Raw genomic sequence first — 21,850 nt, 5'->3', positions numbered from 1 at the left:
CTCCAGAAGCAAGGAAAACTAATACAAATAGCCACAAAACACGAGCAAAACAAAAAACTGTTTTCAGTATTTAAGGAAGCTGACAAATACAAACAAGAAATCAATCTACCTAACAAATACGAAGAAGAAGAAGAAGAAGAAGAAGAAGAAGAAGAAGAAACAACAAAAGCTATAAAACAAATGAAATCCAAACTAAAACTAGAACAGCAACGGACCATGATAAAACGATGGCAAGAAAAGCCCCTACATGGTAAATACTGGGCTAAACTAAATGCAAAAGAAATAGACAGAAAAAATCCGAGCAATGGTTGAGAAGCTCAGGACTCAAAGCAAAGACTGAAGGATTTTTAATTGCTGCACAAGACCAGAGCCTCCCCACCAGAAATTACCAAAAACACATAATGAAAAGAAATATAACAAGTAACTGTAGAATATGTGGAGATGGACAAGAAACAATAAATCATATTATCTCTGGCTGCCCAGTCCTGGCTAAGAAGGAATATATTCACAGACACGACAGAGCTGGGACCTATATACACTGGAAGCTATGCCAATACTATGGAATAACAACAGAAAAAAGATGGTATAAACACACGCCAGAAAAGGTCACAGAAAACGAGAAAGCAACCATACTCTGGGATATACCAATACACACAGATAGAGAAATTAAGGCAAATAGACCAGATATAGTTGTCAGAGATCATGAAGGAAGAAAGAAAATGCTTTCTAATTGATGTATCAATACCAGCAGATGACAACGTTTCCCTAAAAGAAATGGAGAAACTTTCAAAATACAAAGACCTGGAAATAGAGGTAACCCGAATGTGGAATCTAAAAACAGAAACAATTCCTATCATAGTAGGTGCCTTAGGTATAATAAAAAAAAATATTCAGACAAATACATAACAAAAACACCAGGACTTACAAATATATATAACATACAGAAAATTGCACTATTGGGCACTGCACACATCCTACGCAAAACACTTTCAAGTTGAGATTAGCTGTGTTTCACAATGTGAAACACTGCTCTCCTAAGGTAGAACGCAGTAACCTTCCACCTCCTTTTGTGATTTTTATTATACCTTTACTCTAATCTAGTTAAGCTTCATACTACCTACATTCATGAATAAACATATAACCTTGATGGGGGGGGGGGACAGTTTGCATTAAGTTCTAGTTACGTGAAGAATCCTAAGTGTTAAGTTTCACTTTTAATTCGCCTGAAGAAAACGGTTTATTTATTTATTTATTTTTGCATGATGTAACATTTTTTTCATCAATAAAGAACACGTTTGAAACAGCTGTAGTGAACCTCAACCCATCTGTATTACTGTATGTGCATATACATGTGTATGTGTGTGTGTGTGTTTGTGTGTGTGTGTGTGTGTGCGTGCGTGTGCGTGTGTGTGTGTGTGTGTGTGTGTAAGTGTGTGTGTGTGTGATGATTGTCCATTTGTGACAGAGGACGACCATCATTGACTATCACCCATGTAAAATGTCAGCAATGCCTATGCATAAGGTTATTGCAACTACGACATGTGTATGTGCATGTGTGTGTGTGTGTGTGTGTGTGTGTGTGTGTGTGTGTGTTTGAGCAAGATAGAGATTACGATGAACACAAGTTTATATTATTAGTTCCTACGTACCTTTCACCATTATGGTTGCTTGGAACTCTGCATTAGATGTTCCAAGTGCATTTGGGTGCTTAACCAGAACGGATCATCAGGAAACTATCTTTTGGGGTTAAGTTACAGAGATCGCGTTGTTACATATTTTATAACTTTAGATTTTTGTCCATCCGTTATGGTTGTCCAACTTACTTTTCTTTCCTTTATATTTCATTTTCCCTTTTTCTACTGTTTTCCTCTATTTCTATCTCTCTTCATTTTTCTCTTTTAAATCTCTCTTCGTTCTCTATTTGTCTTCTTTGTCTCTCTTTTACTCTTCCTGTCTCTTGTTCCTAAAACCCTCTTTTTTCTATTTCCTTCTCAAATCACTTATAAAAATGCCTCGCCATCTATACAACGCCAGACATTAGTTTTCTGCAACTTAATGCAATAAAGAGTTCTCTGGTGATCTCTTTGGGTTAAGCATCCAAATTCTCTTGGAACATCCAACGCTGAATTCTAAGATGCCATAATAGGGAAGTGTACATAAGAACTAATAACATAAACTTGTGCTTAACGTAATTTCTCCAACATTAGCTCTGAATTTTATAATACTGTTAAATAAAGTAGTTACCCAACCACTTTACTGGAAGCAACGGTAATCCACGTGGTACTTCAAACTTAACAGTGGCAGATGTACATCGACCTGTACATACAAAATACACAGTCTCTCTCATTTGCTCTCTCTCCCCTCCTCTCTCTCTCTCTCTCTCTCTCTCTCTCTCTCTCTCTCTCTATCTATCTATATATATATATATATATATATATATATATATATATATATATATATATATATATGTATATATATATATATATATATATATATACATGTATATATATATATATATATATATATATATGTATATATATATATATATATATATATATATATATATATATATATATATATATATGTGTGTGTGTGTGTGTGTGTGTGTGTGTGTGTGTGTGTGTGTGTGTGTGTGTGTGTGTGTGTGTGTGTGTGTGTGTGTGTGTGTATGAAATTATTATTGTTGTTGCTTTTATCGCACAAGCTGGGAGACTCGTTAACACGTCGGAAAAAATGTTTTGCCGAATTTGTTCCGCCACGTTATGCTCTGAGCTCGAATCCCATCGAAGTCACTTTACCTTTGCCTTTCATCCTTTGGAATCGATAAAATGTGCCAGTTAAGTATTGGATCAATGTATTCCCTAAATACACTTCCTGTCAAAATTGCAGGTCTTTAAGCCAAATCAGAAATCATTACTATTACATATTTAAAGCAGCGAATTGACAAAATCGTTAGCACGCCGGACTAAATTCTTAATGGAATTTCGTCTTTCTTTACGTTCTGAGCTCAAATTCCGCTAAAGTGACATAGTCTTTCATTCTTTCAGAATCCATAAAATAAAGTACCAGTTAAGTACCGGGGCCGATGTAATCAATTAGCCCCCACCCACCCACACACACACACACACACAAAGTTTCAGGCTGTGTATCTATATTAGAAATAATTTTAGTTACATGCGTAACAGTGTTAAGCTGACAGATTCTTTAGCACACTGGCCAAAATGCTTAGCGACATTTAATTTTGCTATACGTTATGAGTTCAAATTCCGCCGAGGTTGACTTTGCCTTTTATACTTTCGGAGTCGATAAAATAAGTTCCAGTTTAAGTTTTGAGTTCGATGTAATCGATTAGCTCCCTCTTCCGAAATCTATGCCTATTACGAGGGGGTGGGGGTGAAAAGGTCCTAGCTTTAATGGTGTCGCAAAGGGCCTGGCTGGCAGCCCAACCTTCCGAGTTCTTTTACAGGACTTAGAAAAACTGAAGGACCGTTGCAATGTGAAACTGAGAGGGGAATATGTGCAATAAAATCATAATTAACTGATCCTACTGTATTTTCTTTTACCCAAGGCTAAGAATTTTTCAGCACCCCTTCGTACAGAAGGATTATTATCACATGTTTTAAATATTCTTATGTATACTATTCTACTTTCAGGGTAAGAAAATGATGCAATGTGCCAACGGTGTTTGTCCACATGCATCCACGTCCGCGCACGATTTCCTGCAACTCCTCAACAACAATGACTGCAGTGTTGATGTCGTGTCTAACCGTCTGTACCGTCAAAACTACTTTCAATAAGATGAAGTAATAGCACCCTCTAAATTTCAATTTTAATATTGTGCTTCGGTTACTGCTTTATGTATATGTAAGTGTGTGTGTGTGCGTGTGTGTGTGTGTGTGTGTGTGTGTGTGTGTGTGTGTGTGTGTGTGTGTGTGTGTGTGTGTGTGTGCGCGTGTGTGTATGTATCAGTAAGTGCGTACGTGTGCGTGTCTGCCCGTGCATGCACCAGTATGTATATAAGCTGGACGAGTTAATAAATTATACCGAAAGTCAGTGTGTTTACTGTGTGAAGAGGTATTTGAATTTGTTTGATGGTGTATAAATATATAAATATATATATATTACGTATATATATATATATATATATCCATATATACGTATACATGTATATATCCATATATATATATACCCTTATATGCATATACATATATATATACATATATATACATATATATATATTTATATATATATTTATATATATATATGTGTGTATATATATACGCAGACACACACACGTCTACAGATGAATGAACAGTTGGAGGGAAGGATAGATGGATGCATGTTTATTTGTGTACGGATGGATATATATATATTACTTTTACAGAATCATTCTGTGGAGTGCTCAACCACTTGCACGTTAATTTCACGAGCAGGTTGTTCCGTTGATCGGATCAACTGGAACCCTCGACGTCCTAAGCGACGGAGTGCCAACAACAACAACTATAGCAGGACACGGTATGACAGGGTTGGGATGAAATGTTCACCTTCATTTTTAACGGGAGCTTTACCTCTGCAACAGTACTTAACAATATTTGTTCCCTGTCCCGCCATAATACAATACCAGATGTGTTCTGTTTGCACCCGATTGTTTTTGGGGGTTTTTTTATGTTGGAATGTTTCAATAATATTCCTAACTTTTAAAGAGGAGAATACATTCTGGTTCTAGCGTGCCTTTCTGTATGATGTATGACTGTCAGGACAATCCTCTCTCTACAGAGAGCATTGTAAATAGATTTGATAGCAATTTTATGCCTCATGCTTATGGCGTTGGTAATATTAATCACGCTGAGGGCGGCGAACTGGCAGAATCGTTAGCACGCCGGGCGAAATGTTTAGCGGTATTTCTTCTTTCTTTACGTTCTGAGTTCAAATTCCGCCGAAGTCAACTTTACCTTTCATCATTTCGGTGTCGATAAATTAAGTACCCAGTTGCGTACTGGGGTCGATCCAATCGACTGGCCCCATTCCCCAAAATGTCGGGCCTTGTGCCTAGAACAGAAAAAAATATTAATCACATTGAATGCGGCGAGGAGACAGAATCGTTAGCACACGGGGCAAAATGCTGAGTGACATTTCGTCCGACTTTACGTTCTGAGTTCTGCCGAAGTCGACCTTGCCTTTCATCCTTTCTAGGTCGATAAAATAAGTACCAGTTGAGTACTGGGGGTTGATGTAATCGACTTATCCCCTCTCCCAAAATTGCTGTCTTTGTGCCAGAATTTGAAATCACTATTCATTACACTGGTGTAATGTTCCTCTTACAAAGTTCCTCTTACTGATCACGTATCTAGTAGCTATCTCCTCTTCTTGAGTAGCGAGAGCGTACCTTTGATTCGTCGCGCATTTAGGTATGTATATTCGTATGGTTTGCATATACATGTGTGTGTGTAGAGAGAGGGAGAGAGGGAGAGAGAGAGAGTCGTTTAAGAATCCAAAACGATAAAAATAGACACTCGTGTGGTACATAAATCAACATACACAGTAATATAAGTCGATTACACCCGGTATTGGTCGTCATCTTTCCATTCTTGTCACTTCTGATGAGCGTGTTTCTTAGATAATCATCTAATTATTTAATATCCGGCGCGAAACAAATTGGTAAGTTTCTCTCCAATGGACTTATAACACTGTATACTTCGATTTACATATATACAGGGCTGGTCAAAAATTACCTGACAGTAAATCAAAATCATTTAATTCCAATATTTATCTTTAACAACTCAATGAATTTAATAAAAGCATCTGAATATGAAACATCATGAAACTTGTTCGAACTGAAGTCCTTCTTGAGCGACACTATTTTTTCCAAATGAATAAATAAGATTGAATTTTAAGTATTCATGGAATTTCTATTTCCTGTCGAGTGACTTTTGGCCAACCTTGTATATACATATATATATATATATACGTACATATACATGCCTATATATTATGCATATATGTGTGTGAGTGTGTTTTTGTGTGTGTGTGTGTGTGTGTGTGTGTGTGTGTGTGTGTGTGTGCATACTTATATATATGTGAATACCAATATATATGCATATAATTATATAAAAAAAGGAGCAACACTCCGTCGGTTACGACGGTGAGGGCCCCAACTGATACGATCAACGGAACAGCTTGCTTGTGAAATTAACGTGTAAGTGGCTGAGCACTCCACAGACACATGTACCCTTAACGTAGTTTTCGGGGAGATTCAGCGTGACACAGCGTGACAAGGCTCGCCTGTTGAAATACAGGTGCTACTCGTTTTTGCCAGCTGAATGGACTAGAGCTACGTGAAATAAAGTGTCTTGCTCAAGAACACAACACGATACTGAGGATTGAACTCACGACCTTACGATCATCGTGAGCCGAATGCCCTAACCACTAAGCCACGCGCCTACATATAAATATATATATATATATATATATATATATATATATATATATATATATATATATATATATATATATATATATATATATATATATATATATATATATATATATATATATATATATATATATATATATATATATATATATATATATATATATATATATATATATATATATATATATATATATATATATATATATATATATATATATATATATATATATATAAAATGTATATATATATATATCTGTGTGTGTGTGTATATATATATATATATATATATATATATTACGGAGATGCACTTGCATAGAAAATGACCTGATCTGAGATCGTGTGCTGGAACGAAAACAATTGCAGCGTGGAAGGTGTTTATAAGCCATTTAAAATAACACACAAAATCCGTTAGATTCACTTCAACATTTAAATTTAATTTGTCGAAATATTTTCGTCGCTTTGAGACCGCGACCTGTTCACTGACAAAACTCTGTGCTGCATCAGAATTTTGTCAATGAACAGGTCGCGGTCTCAAAGCGACGAAAATATTTTGACAAATTAAATTTAAATGTTGAAGTGAATCTAACGGATTTTGTGTGTTATTTTAAATGGCTTATAAACACCTTCCACGCTGCAATTATATATATATATATATATATATATATATATATATATATATATATATATATATAGTTTTAGGGAAAATAACCAATTTTCAAGAACTCATCGATGAAAATCCACTATCACATATAGAAAAATTAATAATTAAAAGCACAATAAATGAGTATAATATAAAGTAAAGTAAATATCATAAGATAAATATAATAAAAAGATTACACGTGTTTCATAACCAATTTTCATTCATATTTTTTATTATTACGTTTGTAGAAATAAATAATCTTGTATTTTTCTATTATTCAATTGATCTTTAATTATAATTAAATAAACGTCTTTAGCTTTAAATAGTATAGCTTTAACTATTACACCGGTTAAATATGTACTAATTTTATCTTCATTATTATTTTAAACTTAAACTTCGTTCAACTTGTATTTAAAACAATGATAATTTAAAACAATGTTAATTTATGTAAGATGTTTCTTGTATATAATATACATGTTATTATAATGGATGAAGGGATGATTATTGAATGGTTATTATTTTGATATTATGATATTTTTTTAATAATTTTTCTATCTTTATATAATAAGTATTTCATATTAATTCATTTGGTACTTATTGTTGGTTGAGATATATATCTAATTATTGTTCTACTCACGATCTGACGAGTAGTTATATTTTTGAATAGAATTTATTTTCGATAATTTCAATTGATTTTAATCGATTTAAATTTCTTTTCTATTTGAAAATTGGTTATGAAACACGTGTAATCTTTTTATTATTTTTATTATATTTATCTTATGATATTTACTTTACTTTATATTATACTCATTTATTGTGCTTTTAATTATTAATTTTTCTATATGTGATAGTGGATTTTCATCGATGAGTTCTTGAAAATTGGTTATTTTCCCTAAAACTATATATTTTATATATACTTTATCTATAAGGCTCAATTTAATATTAATTTTTTATAAATTGATTTTAATTGAGTTTTTTACCTGTAATTTTGGATTTTGTCCCTAATATTATTATTATTATTATTATTATTATATTAGGGAAAAGAACCAAGGTTCATGAACTCATTGATGAAAATCCACTGTCACATATTGGTTCTCTTTCACTAAAACTATATATTTATATATATTTTATACTGTGAAACTTAATTTAATTTTAATTTTTAATAAATTGATTTTAATTGAGTTTTTACCTGTAATTTTGGATTTTATCCCTAATATTATACATATATATATATGTGTATGTGTGTGTGTGTGTGTGTGTGTGTGTGTGTGTGTGTGTGTGTGTGTGTGTGTATCTATGCATTATCTATATTTACAGAGTGTGTGTACGCGTGCGTGTGTTTGTATGCGTGTGTGCTGGCGTGCGCGTGCATTACGTTTCTAATTTGAAATGATATAAACCCAAACCTTCCATGTACTGCAGATCATTTTGAGAGTCTCAAGAAGTGGAAACTGAACAGAATGACTCAGGAAGTGGTGCAAGGAGGTGACAGAAGCAGGCAGACGAAGCAATGGAAGAACGAAGCCGTGTACATATAAATATATATATATATATACATATATATATATATATATATATATATATATATATATATATATATATATATATATATATATATTATATATATATATATATATATATATATATATATATATATATATATATATGCATATATATACATGTATATATATATATATATACATATATATATACATACATATATACATATATATATATATATATTCATACATACGCATACGCAAGATCTTTTATTTATATATTCGTGTATTAACAGACTGAATAAGAGTGTGCATGTGTGTTTACAAAATGCGTAAAAACATACACACACGTACAAACACATACACAGACAAACACAGACATTCATACCCACCTCCACACATATATACATATATATGCAATCATACATATATGCATTGATACGTAATGCACTCATGTACACACATGTAAGTGAATAAATTTTGATTTTGATTCTGTGTTTTACGCATCGTTTTCTGTTGTAATTTCTCCGCCCCATCCCCCCATTTTTCCTTAATCTTCGTTATTGTCTTATAGGAAGCTGTACATACTGTGGCAGAGACAGAGAACGAAAGAGATTTGCTGCTCAAGGGGAAATAATCGTTTCTAAGCATGTCCATCTTTTGTCTTCTGTGGAGAATTTTTTTTATGCCATACATATATATAAAATAGAAATATGTTAAAAAAACAAAATAGAAACTATACGTGGAAATGTAAGGGGAAAGTAAGCAGAAAAATAAGAGAAAATGCACATTGGAAATCAAAAGGAAAAGGCTTTTTATGAAAAGTAACGATATATATATACAATTAGATGAACTGAGGTAGGATATATATATATGTGTGTGTGTGTGTGTGTGTGTGTGTGTGTGTGTGTGTGTGTGTGTGTGTGTGTGTGTAAAAATATGTGACACTTATTCGGTAGCCATGACAAAACTCCGAGTTTCGAATGCCGGGGTGGGTACCCACGCCAACATTTCTTCAGTTATCCGGCCATGGAATTTTCAATTGATATTATGATATTTTTTAAATAATTTTTCTATCTTTATATAATAAGTATTTCATATTAATTCATTTGGTACTTATTGTTGGTTGAGATATATATCTAATTATTGTTCTAATTACGATCTGACGAGTAGCTATATTTTTGAATAGAACTTATTTTCGATAATTTCAATTGATTTTAATCGATTTAAATTTCTTTTCTATTTGAAAATTGGTTATGAAACACGTGTAATCTTTTTATTATATTTATCTTATGATATTTACTTTACTTTATATTATACTCATTTATTGTGCTTTTAATTATTAATTTTTCTATATGTGATAGTGGATTTTCATCGATGAGTTCTTGAAAATTGGTTATTTTCCCTAAAACTATATATATTTTATATATATATATATATATATATATATATATATATATATATATATATAGAGAGAGAGAGAGAGAGAGAGAGAGAGAGAGAGAAAGAAAGAAAGAAAGAGAGAGGGTAAGAGAAAATGGATTGAACGACATTCTTTATTTCAAATCACTACAGTTGTTTCCTCACATCGCTACAACCGTAGTACATCGTTTGAGATGATATAATAAACATACTGCACAAATAATTAAAGATAATAACAAGAATTTATTAAAACTTACCTTGGTTTTGCTTGATTCCGTGTTTAAAAAAATCCCAATCAACAAGTCAAATAGAATTCTGCCTACATTTTCTTCGTTTCTCAATCGATAAATTGTTGTTCAGTTATTCTTCACTGCAAGACATCTACATACGATGTTTGATTTCCGTCTTTACTGACAGACCCGGAAATGACACACTCCTCATACCTGCTTCACATCATAGTGGCTACATTTCTGCAATAAAATGTTTCAAAGTTTTCGATAACTGTGGTAGTTTTGATTTTATAAGCGTCCTTGAAGATACCTCTGTTATTACGCAGTGCCTGAATACGATAACATCTATTTCATGAGCAGGAAAAATGAACTTTGGAAACAGCGCCCACTTCTTTATTTAAGCAATTGAAAAACAATTTAGATATAGGAATTCCAATGGTGAAAGTCATTTCGAAATTAGACATGGAAAATATATTCACACACACACACATCAAAAATTCATAAGTATCGAGTAAATATGGCTCGACTATTGTTTTTAAATTCACTTATTTCTTTGCGTAGAATGGGAAAAGTTTGAAAAAGATTACGTTTCATTTTGCGTTGAAAAACAAGTGGTGAAAGAATTGTAATGGTGATTGCTGTCATGAGAGCAGGGAAGGAACGGTGTTCCAAAATCATAGATTTTAATGGACTTCAAAACTTTTTTCTCATAAAAGGATTCCTCTCATCATTTTGAAATGCGTGATAAAAAAAATATTTGAAAAATCTTCGTCAAAACAAAGAAAATCCAACTTACGCAGGTGAGCTATTCCGAAATTCCACCAAATGTGTGTTTTGTGTGTGTGGGTGTGTGTGTGTGTGTGTGTGTGTGTGTGTGTGTGTGTGGGTGAACACAAAATATCAGGAAAAATTAATTGGACGTACACAGTGAATATATTAGTGAAAGTTTTAGATGGAAAAAAAAGAGTCAAAATGACGTTTTGAGCATGGCTCTTCGTTGGATAAAGAAAAAGTTCAGAGAAGAGAAAAAGAAGGAAGGGGCAGATAGTCCGGAGAAAGGCACATGTCTTTACATGGATAGGTGTAAGGGGGGTTTCTGGCATTGAAGAGGAAAGTTGGAAAGGGAGAGTAAGAAACGAGTGAAGATGCTTGAGGAAGGAATGAAGGTTAGGCATGGTAAGGAAATGGGGCTGTAGAGAGTGGGAGATGGAGGTACGCAGAGGAGCAGTGTAGGAAAGAAGGAAGAAGAAAGTTAAAATAGTTACAGACGAATCAAAACGATTCACAGTTAATGTGTGTGTGTGTGTGTGTGTGTGTATGTCTATATATATTAAATTATATATTATTTATACGAGGGAGTAGCTAAAAGTAACTAGAAACGTTCTCTGTGGGATAAACCCGTTGTAGTACAGGCTTCCGCCACTAGAAGTCACTTGATGTGACCCTCAGGCATCATACTGCTACGTGGTGGTGCGTCTTTATTTTTCGTCGATTTTTGCGATGGCTGAAACGAAGGAACAGCGTGCTTCCGCGAAATTTTGCTGAGGAAAACAGCGACCGAAACAGTTGTCATGCTTCAAACAACTTACAAGGCCGCTGCCATAAGCAAAACACAAATTTACGGGTGGTTTTTACGCTTTAGGAATGGTCACTTCTCGCTTGAGGACCACCCTCATTCAGGGCGACCGTCGACCTTCTGAACGAATGAAATCATCATGAAAATTCATGAACTGATATTGGAGGACCGTCACCAAACAATTGACGAACTTGTTGATATGACTGGTGTGTCCTGGAGCGCTTGCCAACGAATTTTGAGCGAGGAATTGCGAACGAAAAGACTTGCAGCTTGCTCACGTAAGATCAGAAGCAGTCACGGCTGAATGCGTGTCGTGAACTAAGAGAACAGCTCGAAGTTGACCCGGAACATTTTTCAAAGGTTATCACTGATGACGAAATCTGGTGCTAGGGAATTTGCGGATGTGGAAGAAGTGAAGAAAAAAAACGACGGTCGCATTAAAAAGTATTACTTCGCAAGTGTTGCAGCACTGTTTTGAATAGTGAAAAATGGACTTGAACCGATGCATTGCTTCAAATGGAGAATAATTTGAAGGCGATAGAAGTGTAAACATGTAAAACTAAGTGAATAAAATATTGCAAAATTCCGGTTTCTTTTGGGTCTCTCTTCGTATGTATATATATATATATATATATATATATATATATATATATATATATATATATATATAAGGTAAAAAAACACAACAAATGGAAATCGTCACAAAAACTAACATAACTGAGATAACATACCTTGCCAGGGGTTGAAAGTGTGGAACGGTGGAGGTGCAGTTTAGGGAGATAGCAACTACCAGACTATACTCGACCATACCGCTGAAGACAGACGAGGTGGTGCTTCTACCCATGTACCTTGGGAGACGTACTTCCAGGGTGCGGGTGGAAGACATACCACCAGAAGTGAATGTAGCCTGGCTGGTGGCTACCATACTGCTGGGCATGGAAGAGAAGGTGGTGGTCCTGCAGGTCACCAGAACGCCACACAGGCACTGTAAAGGACAAATCTTTGAAATAGTGGTACAGGTCATGGAGGAGGACTTGGAAACAATGGTCGAAAGTATCACAGTGGGAGAGTTGACTTTAAAGGTCAGAGTGGAAGAGAAGATTACACAATTCGAGCGGAGTGACCTCCACCACTAGAAAAGAACAAGGAGAGACAGGAGAAACAAGTGATTGGTGTTGCACTGCCTGTGAAGGTAGAAATAAGTGAGGTGGAACCAAAGAAGAAGACAGGCACCAGTGTCGAGAAGGAGGAAGAATCAAACACCAGTTGGGAAATGGTGGAGAAAAAGAGCAAGAAGAAGAGGAAAAAGACACACAAGGTAAAAGATTACCCCCAACCCACACCCACCCGGCCCTCACCCACACCCACTCTACCCCAACCACTGTATACAGACAGTAACCCTTCCCATGCCCAGTCTGACAAAAAACTATGTCAAACACACAGGAGCCTCAAAACTACCCACCCCTGCCCTGTAAGGAAAAATTCGTATTATGAGGAACTGGATAACGAAGTAAATTCGTGGGACAGAATAGTCAAGGCTGATATAATAGGTGTAAGTGGTCTGCCCGAGAACGATTATTGTGTGCTGACGGACCTGGAGAACCTGTGGAAGGTGCATAGGTATATAGAAAACTGTGACTGTGAGTGGCGGTCTAAATACTAGACACGAAAAATATAAGATACGTGGACATTAAAAAAATATAATATAGACATTTTGGAAAAAGATATTAACTATTGTGTAAATAATTGTGTTCAAATGATACATCAAATTGGCTGTTACAAAGGAAAATGTATATGGTGTTGCTACGGGTTCAATGAAGTCGCTGGGAGGTGAGGCCGAGCGACTTCATTTCATCTTTCATTGTATAATTGCATTCATTTCATTTGTTTTGTTTTTTTTGGGGGGGGGTGTCCCCACCATGTGCTGTCCCCTCTGTGTAAGGCCTTTATGGCCATAAAATAAAATAGAGAGCGTTTTGGTAGTCTTGCGAAGTACGTCGTGTGAACACATTGATTAAACCTCCGCTGCATAATTTATCTACACCAACCTGTGGTAGGATATAAAAGTGGCCACGAGATATTCGAAACTTGCATGGGACGTTTAAATTTTTCTTTTGGTACGAAACCAAAGAAAAAAATATTTGGCATGGAACATTTGTTGGCTCACATGGTGCAGTTGCAACAGCAACAACAGCAGTTAAAACAACTACAACAGCAACAACAACAATACCAACAGCTACTGGAAGTAATGTTGAAGAAGTCTGAAGATACTTCAGGTTCATTCTCGTCAGAGAGCGTAGCAAATTTAATCGGAGAATTTATTTGTAACCCAGAAGAAGGAACTACTTTTTCTTCATATTTTAGAAGATACGAAGAAATCTTCAAAGAAGAATGTAAAAATTGGAATGACGAGAAGGTGTGATTACTTTTAAGTAAGTTATCCCCTGCCGAACACAAAAAATACAGTAATTCTGCCGAAGAAACCAGATGAGATTTGCTTCGATGAAACAGTTAATTTGTTATCGAGAATTTTCAGTGAAAGAAGTTCCCTGTTCAGTACTCGTTGGCAATATTAAAAATTTAATTAAAAAAGATGACGCGGGCCTCGTCATCTATGCTGGAGTCGTTAATAGAGAGTATGAAAAATTCAGATTAAATGAATTAACCCCAGATTTGTTCAAATGTCTAATTTTTGTTCAAGGGTTAACAACAAGAAAAGATGCTGATATATGTTCTCGTATATTAACAAAATTAGAATAAGGCCAAAAATTAACACTATAGGCAGTGGCTGAAGAATGCCAAAGGATTATAGATTTAAGGCATGACGCGGATAAAATTGAAGAAAAAGATTGCTCTTAGATGCATGCGTGTCGTCCTGAAACGGATAAGAAAAAAGAAAAACGAACGTCTAGGCCAAATCCATGCTATGGTTGCGAAGGTTTACATTTTAAAAGTAATTGTCCTTTTAATAATCGTAAATGTTTTGATTGTGGAAAATCGGGCATAAAAGCTCAAAAGCGAAACAAAAAAACGGGTCAAACAAAAACATTCTAAGCGATGCTCAGAAAAGAAAATTTGTGTCGATAAAAATGAATAATGTGAATATCAAGTTACAATTTGATACGGGAAGTGATATCACGATAATTAATGCAGATATATGGAGAAAAATTGGGAAAATTAGATTAAAGGAAACCGCGAAGGTTGTGCGAAGTGTCTCAGGAAAAAAATTATGTTTCTATTGTACATCAGCTCACTCTCTCTCAGTTGTCGAAATGATCGCAGAGCAACGTGAAATGAAGTGTTTTGCTCAAGAACACAACACATCACCTGGTTCAGGAACTGAACCAAAGATCTCGCGATCGTGAGTGCAACACCCTATCTAATAAGCGGTGGGCCCTTACGGTTTTAGATATAGTTCTTAAAATAAACGTTGCTTGAAAGTTATTTTATTAACAATTATAGATAACATGGTGTGATTTTAAACCTGAACTCCTAAATATTTTATTAATTTTAACTTCAAGAATAATTTTAGATAGCTTAGTGTAATTTTAGACCTTAAGTCATAAATTTTATACTAATTTTAACTCCAATATTAATTGAAACTCAGATAACTCAGTTAACAAAGTGTTTTTAAACCTAAACCAATGAACATTTTATTAATTTTGTGTCACAGATTAATTACGCTTAAAATCTATATATTATTAACGCCACCTTAGCGAAGACGAAGGTATTGTTTCCAGTCGTGTTTGTTTGTTTTGTAGTAATCATAATAAATATTTATCGGCGGTGATATGACGTCATGGTCATGTTGGCCGAATAGGTATAATTATTAGTTTCCCATTGGTTAAAATTACTGCCCATATTTGAATTCTAACTTTCGTCAAAGAGAAATCTTTCACGAAATACGGTTCTTAGAATTCAGGTATGAACAGTTATAAAAACCCTGATTTGGGGGAAATTAATCTGTATTCGTTGGTTGTCACTCGATTCCACGACACTCACTCTCTTGAGATATTTGCTGTTGCCATGCCATGTCTTTTATCTAATTCAACAAGGTTATTTTAAATTCTTATTTAAATCTCTTGTAGCTTAGTAATGAAAGAATTAATTAATATAAATTTTATGTCGTAGCTCTCTACGACAGTCTTCTTTTGACTCATAAAAATGTACTGTAAATATTAAATGTACGTAAACTAATTTAATAAATAAATTTAATAAATAAATTTCTTTTTCTTCATTTTCTTCAACCTGTTGATGAAATTTATTTCTGCAACTATGAAACTGTTATTATAGCGGTGAGAAAGAGTTAGTTTTGTTAACTTCAACATACATGCACGTTCAGTGTCTTGGGGTGTATAATTCACCACAGCGTTTACTCAGCCTGAGTTAAGATTTATGTATGGTGATAAATACTTATAATTAAGTTATAAGTGACAGATTTATCACTATAGTTTCCTACTTAAGAAATAATTATGTTTATTATCTCTTCTAAGTCAAAACCCGTTATAAATGAGTAATCCACCGTTATAGTTTGTCCATGGACAAGATATCTCAAGAACCGCTGGATGGATTCGGCTGAAACTTTCGGGGATGTTTGACCTCATGACTAGCACGAACTATATATATATATATATATATATATATATATGTATATATATATATATATATATATATATATATATATATATATATATATATATATATATATATATATATATATATATATATATATATATATATATATATATATATATATATATACAGGCAAGAAAGTAAAGGAAGCAGGTTGTAAATAAAAATTAGGACCTCTGGTCCTTCAGAAGTATATACTAATTTCTTTACACTGGATTTAGCATTTATAACAAAATGTTTAAGGATTGGCGGTGGGGGGGGGGGGGGAACACAGACATACCAACAAATATGTGTGATGTATATATATATATATATATATATATATATATATATATATATACACACACACACACACACGTACGACGAGCTTCTTTCAGTTTCTGTCAGTCAAATACATTCACAAGGTTTTGGTCGGTGATTGTCTCGCACTGAGGAACTACTCAGGAACCTTGGTCTGAGTATCACATAAGGCTAGAGATGGCAGCGATGACCTCCCTTGGATATACTATATGGGTACAAACCGTGTGTCGGTAGCCAACTGGAAAATATGTTTTCCTGGGACTAAAACACAGTAACATCGTCCTTGTATAGGGCTGCCACATTATGTTGGCAAATAAACTTTACTGTTTGGTACTGTTATGGCATATCTCTCGCTCAGAGATTCAAAAGAAGTTTTCTCTTTATATATATACATACACATATATAAAGATACATACATAGAGAGATAGAGATAGACAGAAAGGCAGATAGATAGATAGATAGATAGATACATACATACATACATACATACATACATACATACATACATACATAGACAGACGGCAGACAGACGGACGGACGAGCAAACAGACAGACAGACAGACAGATAAATTAGTGAATCAACAAATAGAGATTGATAACATAAATACCAAACTTGAAAATAATAACCAGAATCGATGCAATCGACTAAATCTCTGAAGGCACTGCTCCAGCATGACCACCATCCGATGACTGAAACGTGTAGAAGGATAAAGGCAATCGCACACACTCACACATACATTTACACACGTGTGTGTGCGCTTACATATATATAATATATGTGGAAATACATATAATATATGTGTACATAGACATATGTATGTGCCATACTTGATTTAAAATGTTTCTTAATCAAATAATATGATGCAATAGATTTATAATATGGACATTATGTCTATATTATCTATATTTATATAATATCTATATTATATATATTGTCTATAAGAGACAGTTTGGGATTTTGTTCTATTGTTTACCAGTCAATTGCATTAAAATGATATATCTGTCTAATAGATTATATTTTCCATCTCGTCCCATAGTTACAACATTACACAACATGAGCAGTAGCAGAATAATAGATATCGTCAAGACGAATATAGTAATTTTTTGGTTTCTGTTTTTCCTTTGAGACTTGATTATTTAGTATATCCTTTCTTCCAATGTCCAATGTGCAAATTATGTAAAAAACGATCGAATACAATTTTTTAATCTATATATATTATTTATGTTCGCTCAAGAAATCAATTGTGACGTCACATTCGTTTGCTATTGAAATTTAATAATAAGCAACAACCAAAGAATTACGTCTGAAGTTTTATATACAGTGTGACGCAAATGTTGCACCAGCGAAATAAAACTTTTTCATACTATCTTCATATTTGCTATACTTTGTAAGTAAATGTGATAAACATTCATAAAATGATGATTATTTTTATTCTAGAACCATGTCAGTATTTTTTAAATGTTAATTTCGCCAAACGATCGATTGGCAGACGAGGTCTTGTACCTTGGCCTCCAAGGTCCCCAGACCTAACTACCCTTGACTTTTTCCTATGGAGGCATTTTAAGTCTGTTGGATATACAAATTGTTCGAGAAGTGTTAAAGAATTAAAAGAAAACATAAAAATTCAATGTGCAAAGATTGACACTAAAGCCTTGAATAATGTACAAAATTCTCTTTGGTTTCGTTTTCAGAAATTTAATGAATGTGAGGGGAAACTCTAACCTTTTTTTTAATATGGGTTAATAATCTTGTGATAATGAACGTTACTTAAATAAAATAAAAGATTATTGTATCTCATATAAATGGCATTTCTCGAGATCAGAGTGGTGCGCGACTTTTGTATAACGATTACTAGAACTATTGTATCGCCAAGACAAAATCTTTGGATATGACTACCTTATTTATAAGTGAAGAAATCAGTTAATTTCCTTTCAGATCTATCTTTATATAGATAATTTTCTAACTTCATTCAGGATGCGACAAATTTAACCCGCAAAAGAAAAAAATTCCATAGTTGCAAGTTATTAGTAAAGCATAAAAGTATCTTCGTTTTTTTTTTGTTTGGGATGGAGGTGATGTAATATAAGAAGACAATGCGATCAAACGGAGCCGACTATCTCAGACAAATACTATTAATCATTCACCTGTGAGTTGATTACATTGGAAACTATTAAGGAGATTACGACTACAGGAAACTGAGTTTTATTCTGAGGAATCGTGGGTGAATTTAAACTGAAAGGGACAGCGGCACCAACAACAGCAAGAGCAGAAAGAGCTGCAAGAGCAGCAGCAGCAGCAGTAGCAGTAGTAGTAGTAGTAGTAGTTGTTGTTGTTGTTGTTGTATACATATATATACACACACAAGCATATGTATATGTCTGTGTATGTATGTATGTATGTATGTATGTATGTATGTATGTATGTATGTATGTGCTGATTTGTATGTTTTATGTATGTATTCTCATATATATAGTTGCATATCTAGACATGCTCATGTATATTTAAATGATAAACTTCTGGAAAGTTTCGCAGATTTTTACAGTTCCAGTGATGGATTGGATCTATAGTTTTCGAATTAGCTTTCTCCTTTCTAGTTTTAAGAAGCCTAATTTCTCAACATTGATATTTAGGCAGTGTGTTACATATGCCAGGGCCCCAATAATTACAGGTATAAGCCTGAACTTGTAATTTGGATAGTGTAATTGCAGATTTCTCAATAGCTCAACATAGGTGTTCTCTTTTTCACTGAACTTCGGCTTTATGTTAACATCCGCTGCGCAACTAATTTCCACAACTGTGCACAGTTTCTCTTCTCTATTCCAAATCATTGCATCAGGTCTGTTATGCTTACATATGTATGTATGTATGTATGTATGTATGTATGTATGTATGTATGTATGTACATGGAATACAAAATTGATGATACAGTCAAAAAACATTAACTACAAAGAAAAAGTAACTGTTTGATGATGTATAAATCTAAGAGTTAACAGTCAAAATTTCAAATTGCTGTCGTAATGTTTACACCAATCACATTGGTTTTATTTTGCTGAGATAGCAAAACTCCCCAACATCATTTCGCCTAGCAGAGGAGACTGTGAAGGTCTAGAAACGTTGATGAGATATAGATTGTCGGGGGTTGCTACAAGTAAAGGAAGAATGCCCAGGAATTTGGTTATTTGTGTTATCAATATGATCGAAGGTACATTACTTGATGAGAAATGCGCCTGCTCTTTCAAATGTTTACTTCAGAGTTTGACTCGATCAGTTTCTGGATAAAGCCTATTGTTGACGGTGAGTAAAGCTCCTTTCTAATTAACCATTACGTATCACACAGTGGTATATCTGTGCTACTAGCTACTGTTAGATTGAAGGCGAGTCCTATACGATGAGCAGAAGCATCCTCCCTTACTCTAGTTAGAAATTCTTGTGAAATTACAGAAGCGTTAGAAACTTTTAGTAACGCATGAGATTATATTAACAGCTAATGCCTTAGTATTTTAGGATTGCATCATGAGTTGGAATAAAATAGAATTTCAAGGTTCCTGTCGAAAATGCTTTAGTTTCTGCTAAGCAAGAAATTTTTTTGGTTCATATAAAATGAGAGAAGGTGGTGAAGTTTTTCCTTATTCTGGATCAGAAAGAGTGCATATGCTGTGCAAGCCTATCTTTGAAATTATTTGCTGTAAGTTCCGTGTAATTTATTGGGATATCATAAGATGAGGTGTGAATCTCGTTATAAATACCGCTGGATACGTTTTTATGATACGTCTCTTTGAAAGACGGAGATTGTAATTAAGCAGATGCGCTGGGAAAGTCAACTTTTTCGGGGACAAACGACTTGCAAATCAGCAAATAAAGCTAGTTTCAATTCACGAAAGCACATTCCTCAAGTAAAGAAATTCGAGAGTTTGAAGTAGAAGATTCTTGCCAAAGGTTTCAAGCAGTAGTTTCAACTGGAAACGAGACCATGAAGTTGAGAAGCAAACTTCTCACCGTTGTCACAGCCTTCAGATGTAAATATTTACATCTCGGTGGATTGACACAACGAAAACTAGTTGTCAAAGCCAGGTAAACAGCAAAGTTCTAGTGACTACATATGAGCCAGAGAAGGCAGCGAGCTGACAGAATCGTTAGCACACCGGACAAAATGCTTAGCGGCATTTCGTATGTCTTTATGCTCTGAGTTCAAATTTTGCCGAGGTCGACTTTGGCTTTCGCCTTTTAGAGGTTGATAAAATAAGTACCTGTTGTGTACTGAGGTCGACGTAATTGATTAACCCCACCCCTTGGCCAAACTTTGAAACCGATATACGACAGCTTCGCCTTCCATTTGGACAACGGTGTAAGTCAAAGAATAATGAGTTCTTCGAACGAAATAAGTTGAAATACAGCCAAACATTTTCTATTTGTAATAGATCTTAATGATGTTTGCGTTGTAAATAAAATATTTGGATATATGTGTGTGTGTGTGTGTGTGTGTGTGTGTGTGTGTGTGTGTGTGTGTGTGTATGTATGTATGTATGTATGTATGCATGTAAGTATGAATGTATGTATGAATATATATGCATATATATTTATTTATACATATATATGCATAATTATGTATGTATTTATAGATATATATGTGGATATATATATACACACACACACACATATATATATATATATACATACATATACATATACATACATATATACATACGTGTATGTATATATACGCAGATATATATTTATCGATATATATTCATGTATATGTTTATATCACGATATCGACCAGACCATCAGATGTTGTTATACATCGCTATTTACAATGCTTTCGAAATATCGTTCTAACTTCGGAAGTATGCCACTCCGCTGGCTAAGCAAGCTGACCAACATTCTCCCTGATCAGCAATGTTTTGCTCAAGGACACAGCACACAGTTAGTTTGAGAATATATATACACGCACACATGCATACACACATATACACATACATAGACACAAACATACATACATACATACATACGTACACACACATATATACATAATTAATTACATGTATGCATACATACACACACACACATACATACATACATACATACATACATACATACATACATACATACATACATAC

At 34.1% G+C, this 21,850-nt stretch overlaps 1 protein-coding gene across 2 annotated transcripts in view; it reads left to right on the top strand.

The window, feature by feature from the left end:
- LOC106870833 (uncharacterized) overlaps positions 1-9,074 on the top strand; it is a 49,127-nt gene extending 40,053 nt beyond the window's left edge. For both annotated transcript variants that reach the window (XM_089359956.1, XM_089359958.1), the window contains 2 exons: positions 3,654-3,803; positions 8,496-9,074. In XM_089359956.1, coding sequence (XP_089216082.1) covers positions 3,654-3,797 — 144 coding nt within the window. In that variant the 3' untranslated portion in view covers positions 3,798-3,803; positions 8,496-9,074. The remainder of the gene's footprint in view (positions 1-3,653; positions 3,804-8,495) is intronic.
- The last annotated feature ends 12,776 nt before the right edge of the window (positions 9,075-21,850 follow it).

Source organism: Octopus bimaculoides, chromosome 11, assembly GCF_046866305.1.
Source record: "Octopus bimaculoides isolate indiv1 chromosome 11, ASM4686630v1, whole genome shotgun sequence".
In the NCBI taxonomy this organism is placed as follows: domain Eukaryota; kingdom Metazoa; phylum Mollusca; class Cephalopoda; order Octopoda; family Octopodidae; genus Octopus; species Octopus bimaculoides.
The sequence above is the reverse complement of the archived record's forward strand: the minus strand, read 5'-3'. Positions and strand labels throughout refer to the sequence as shown.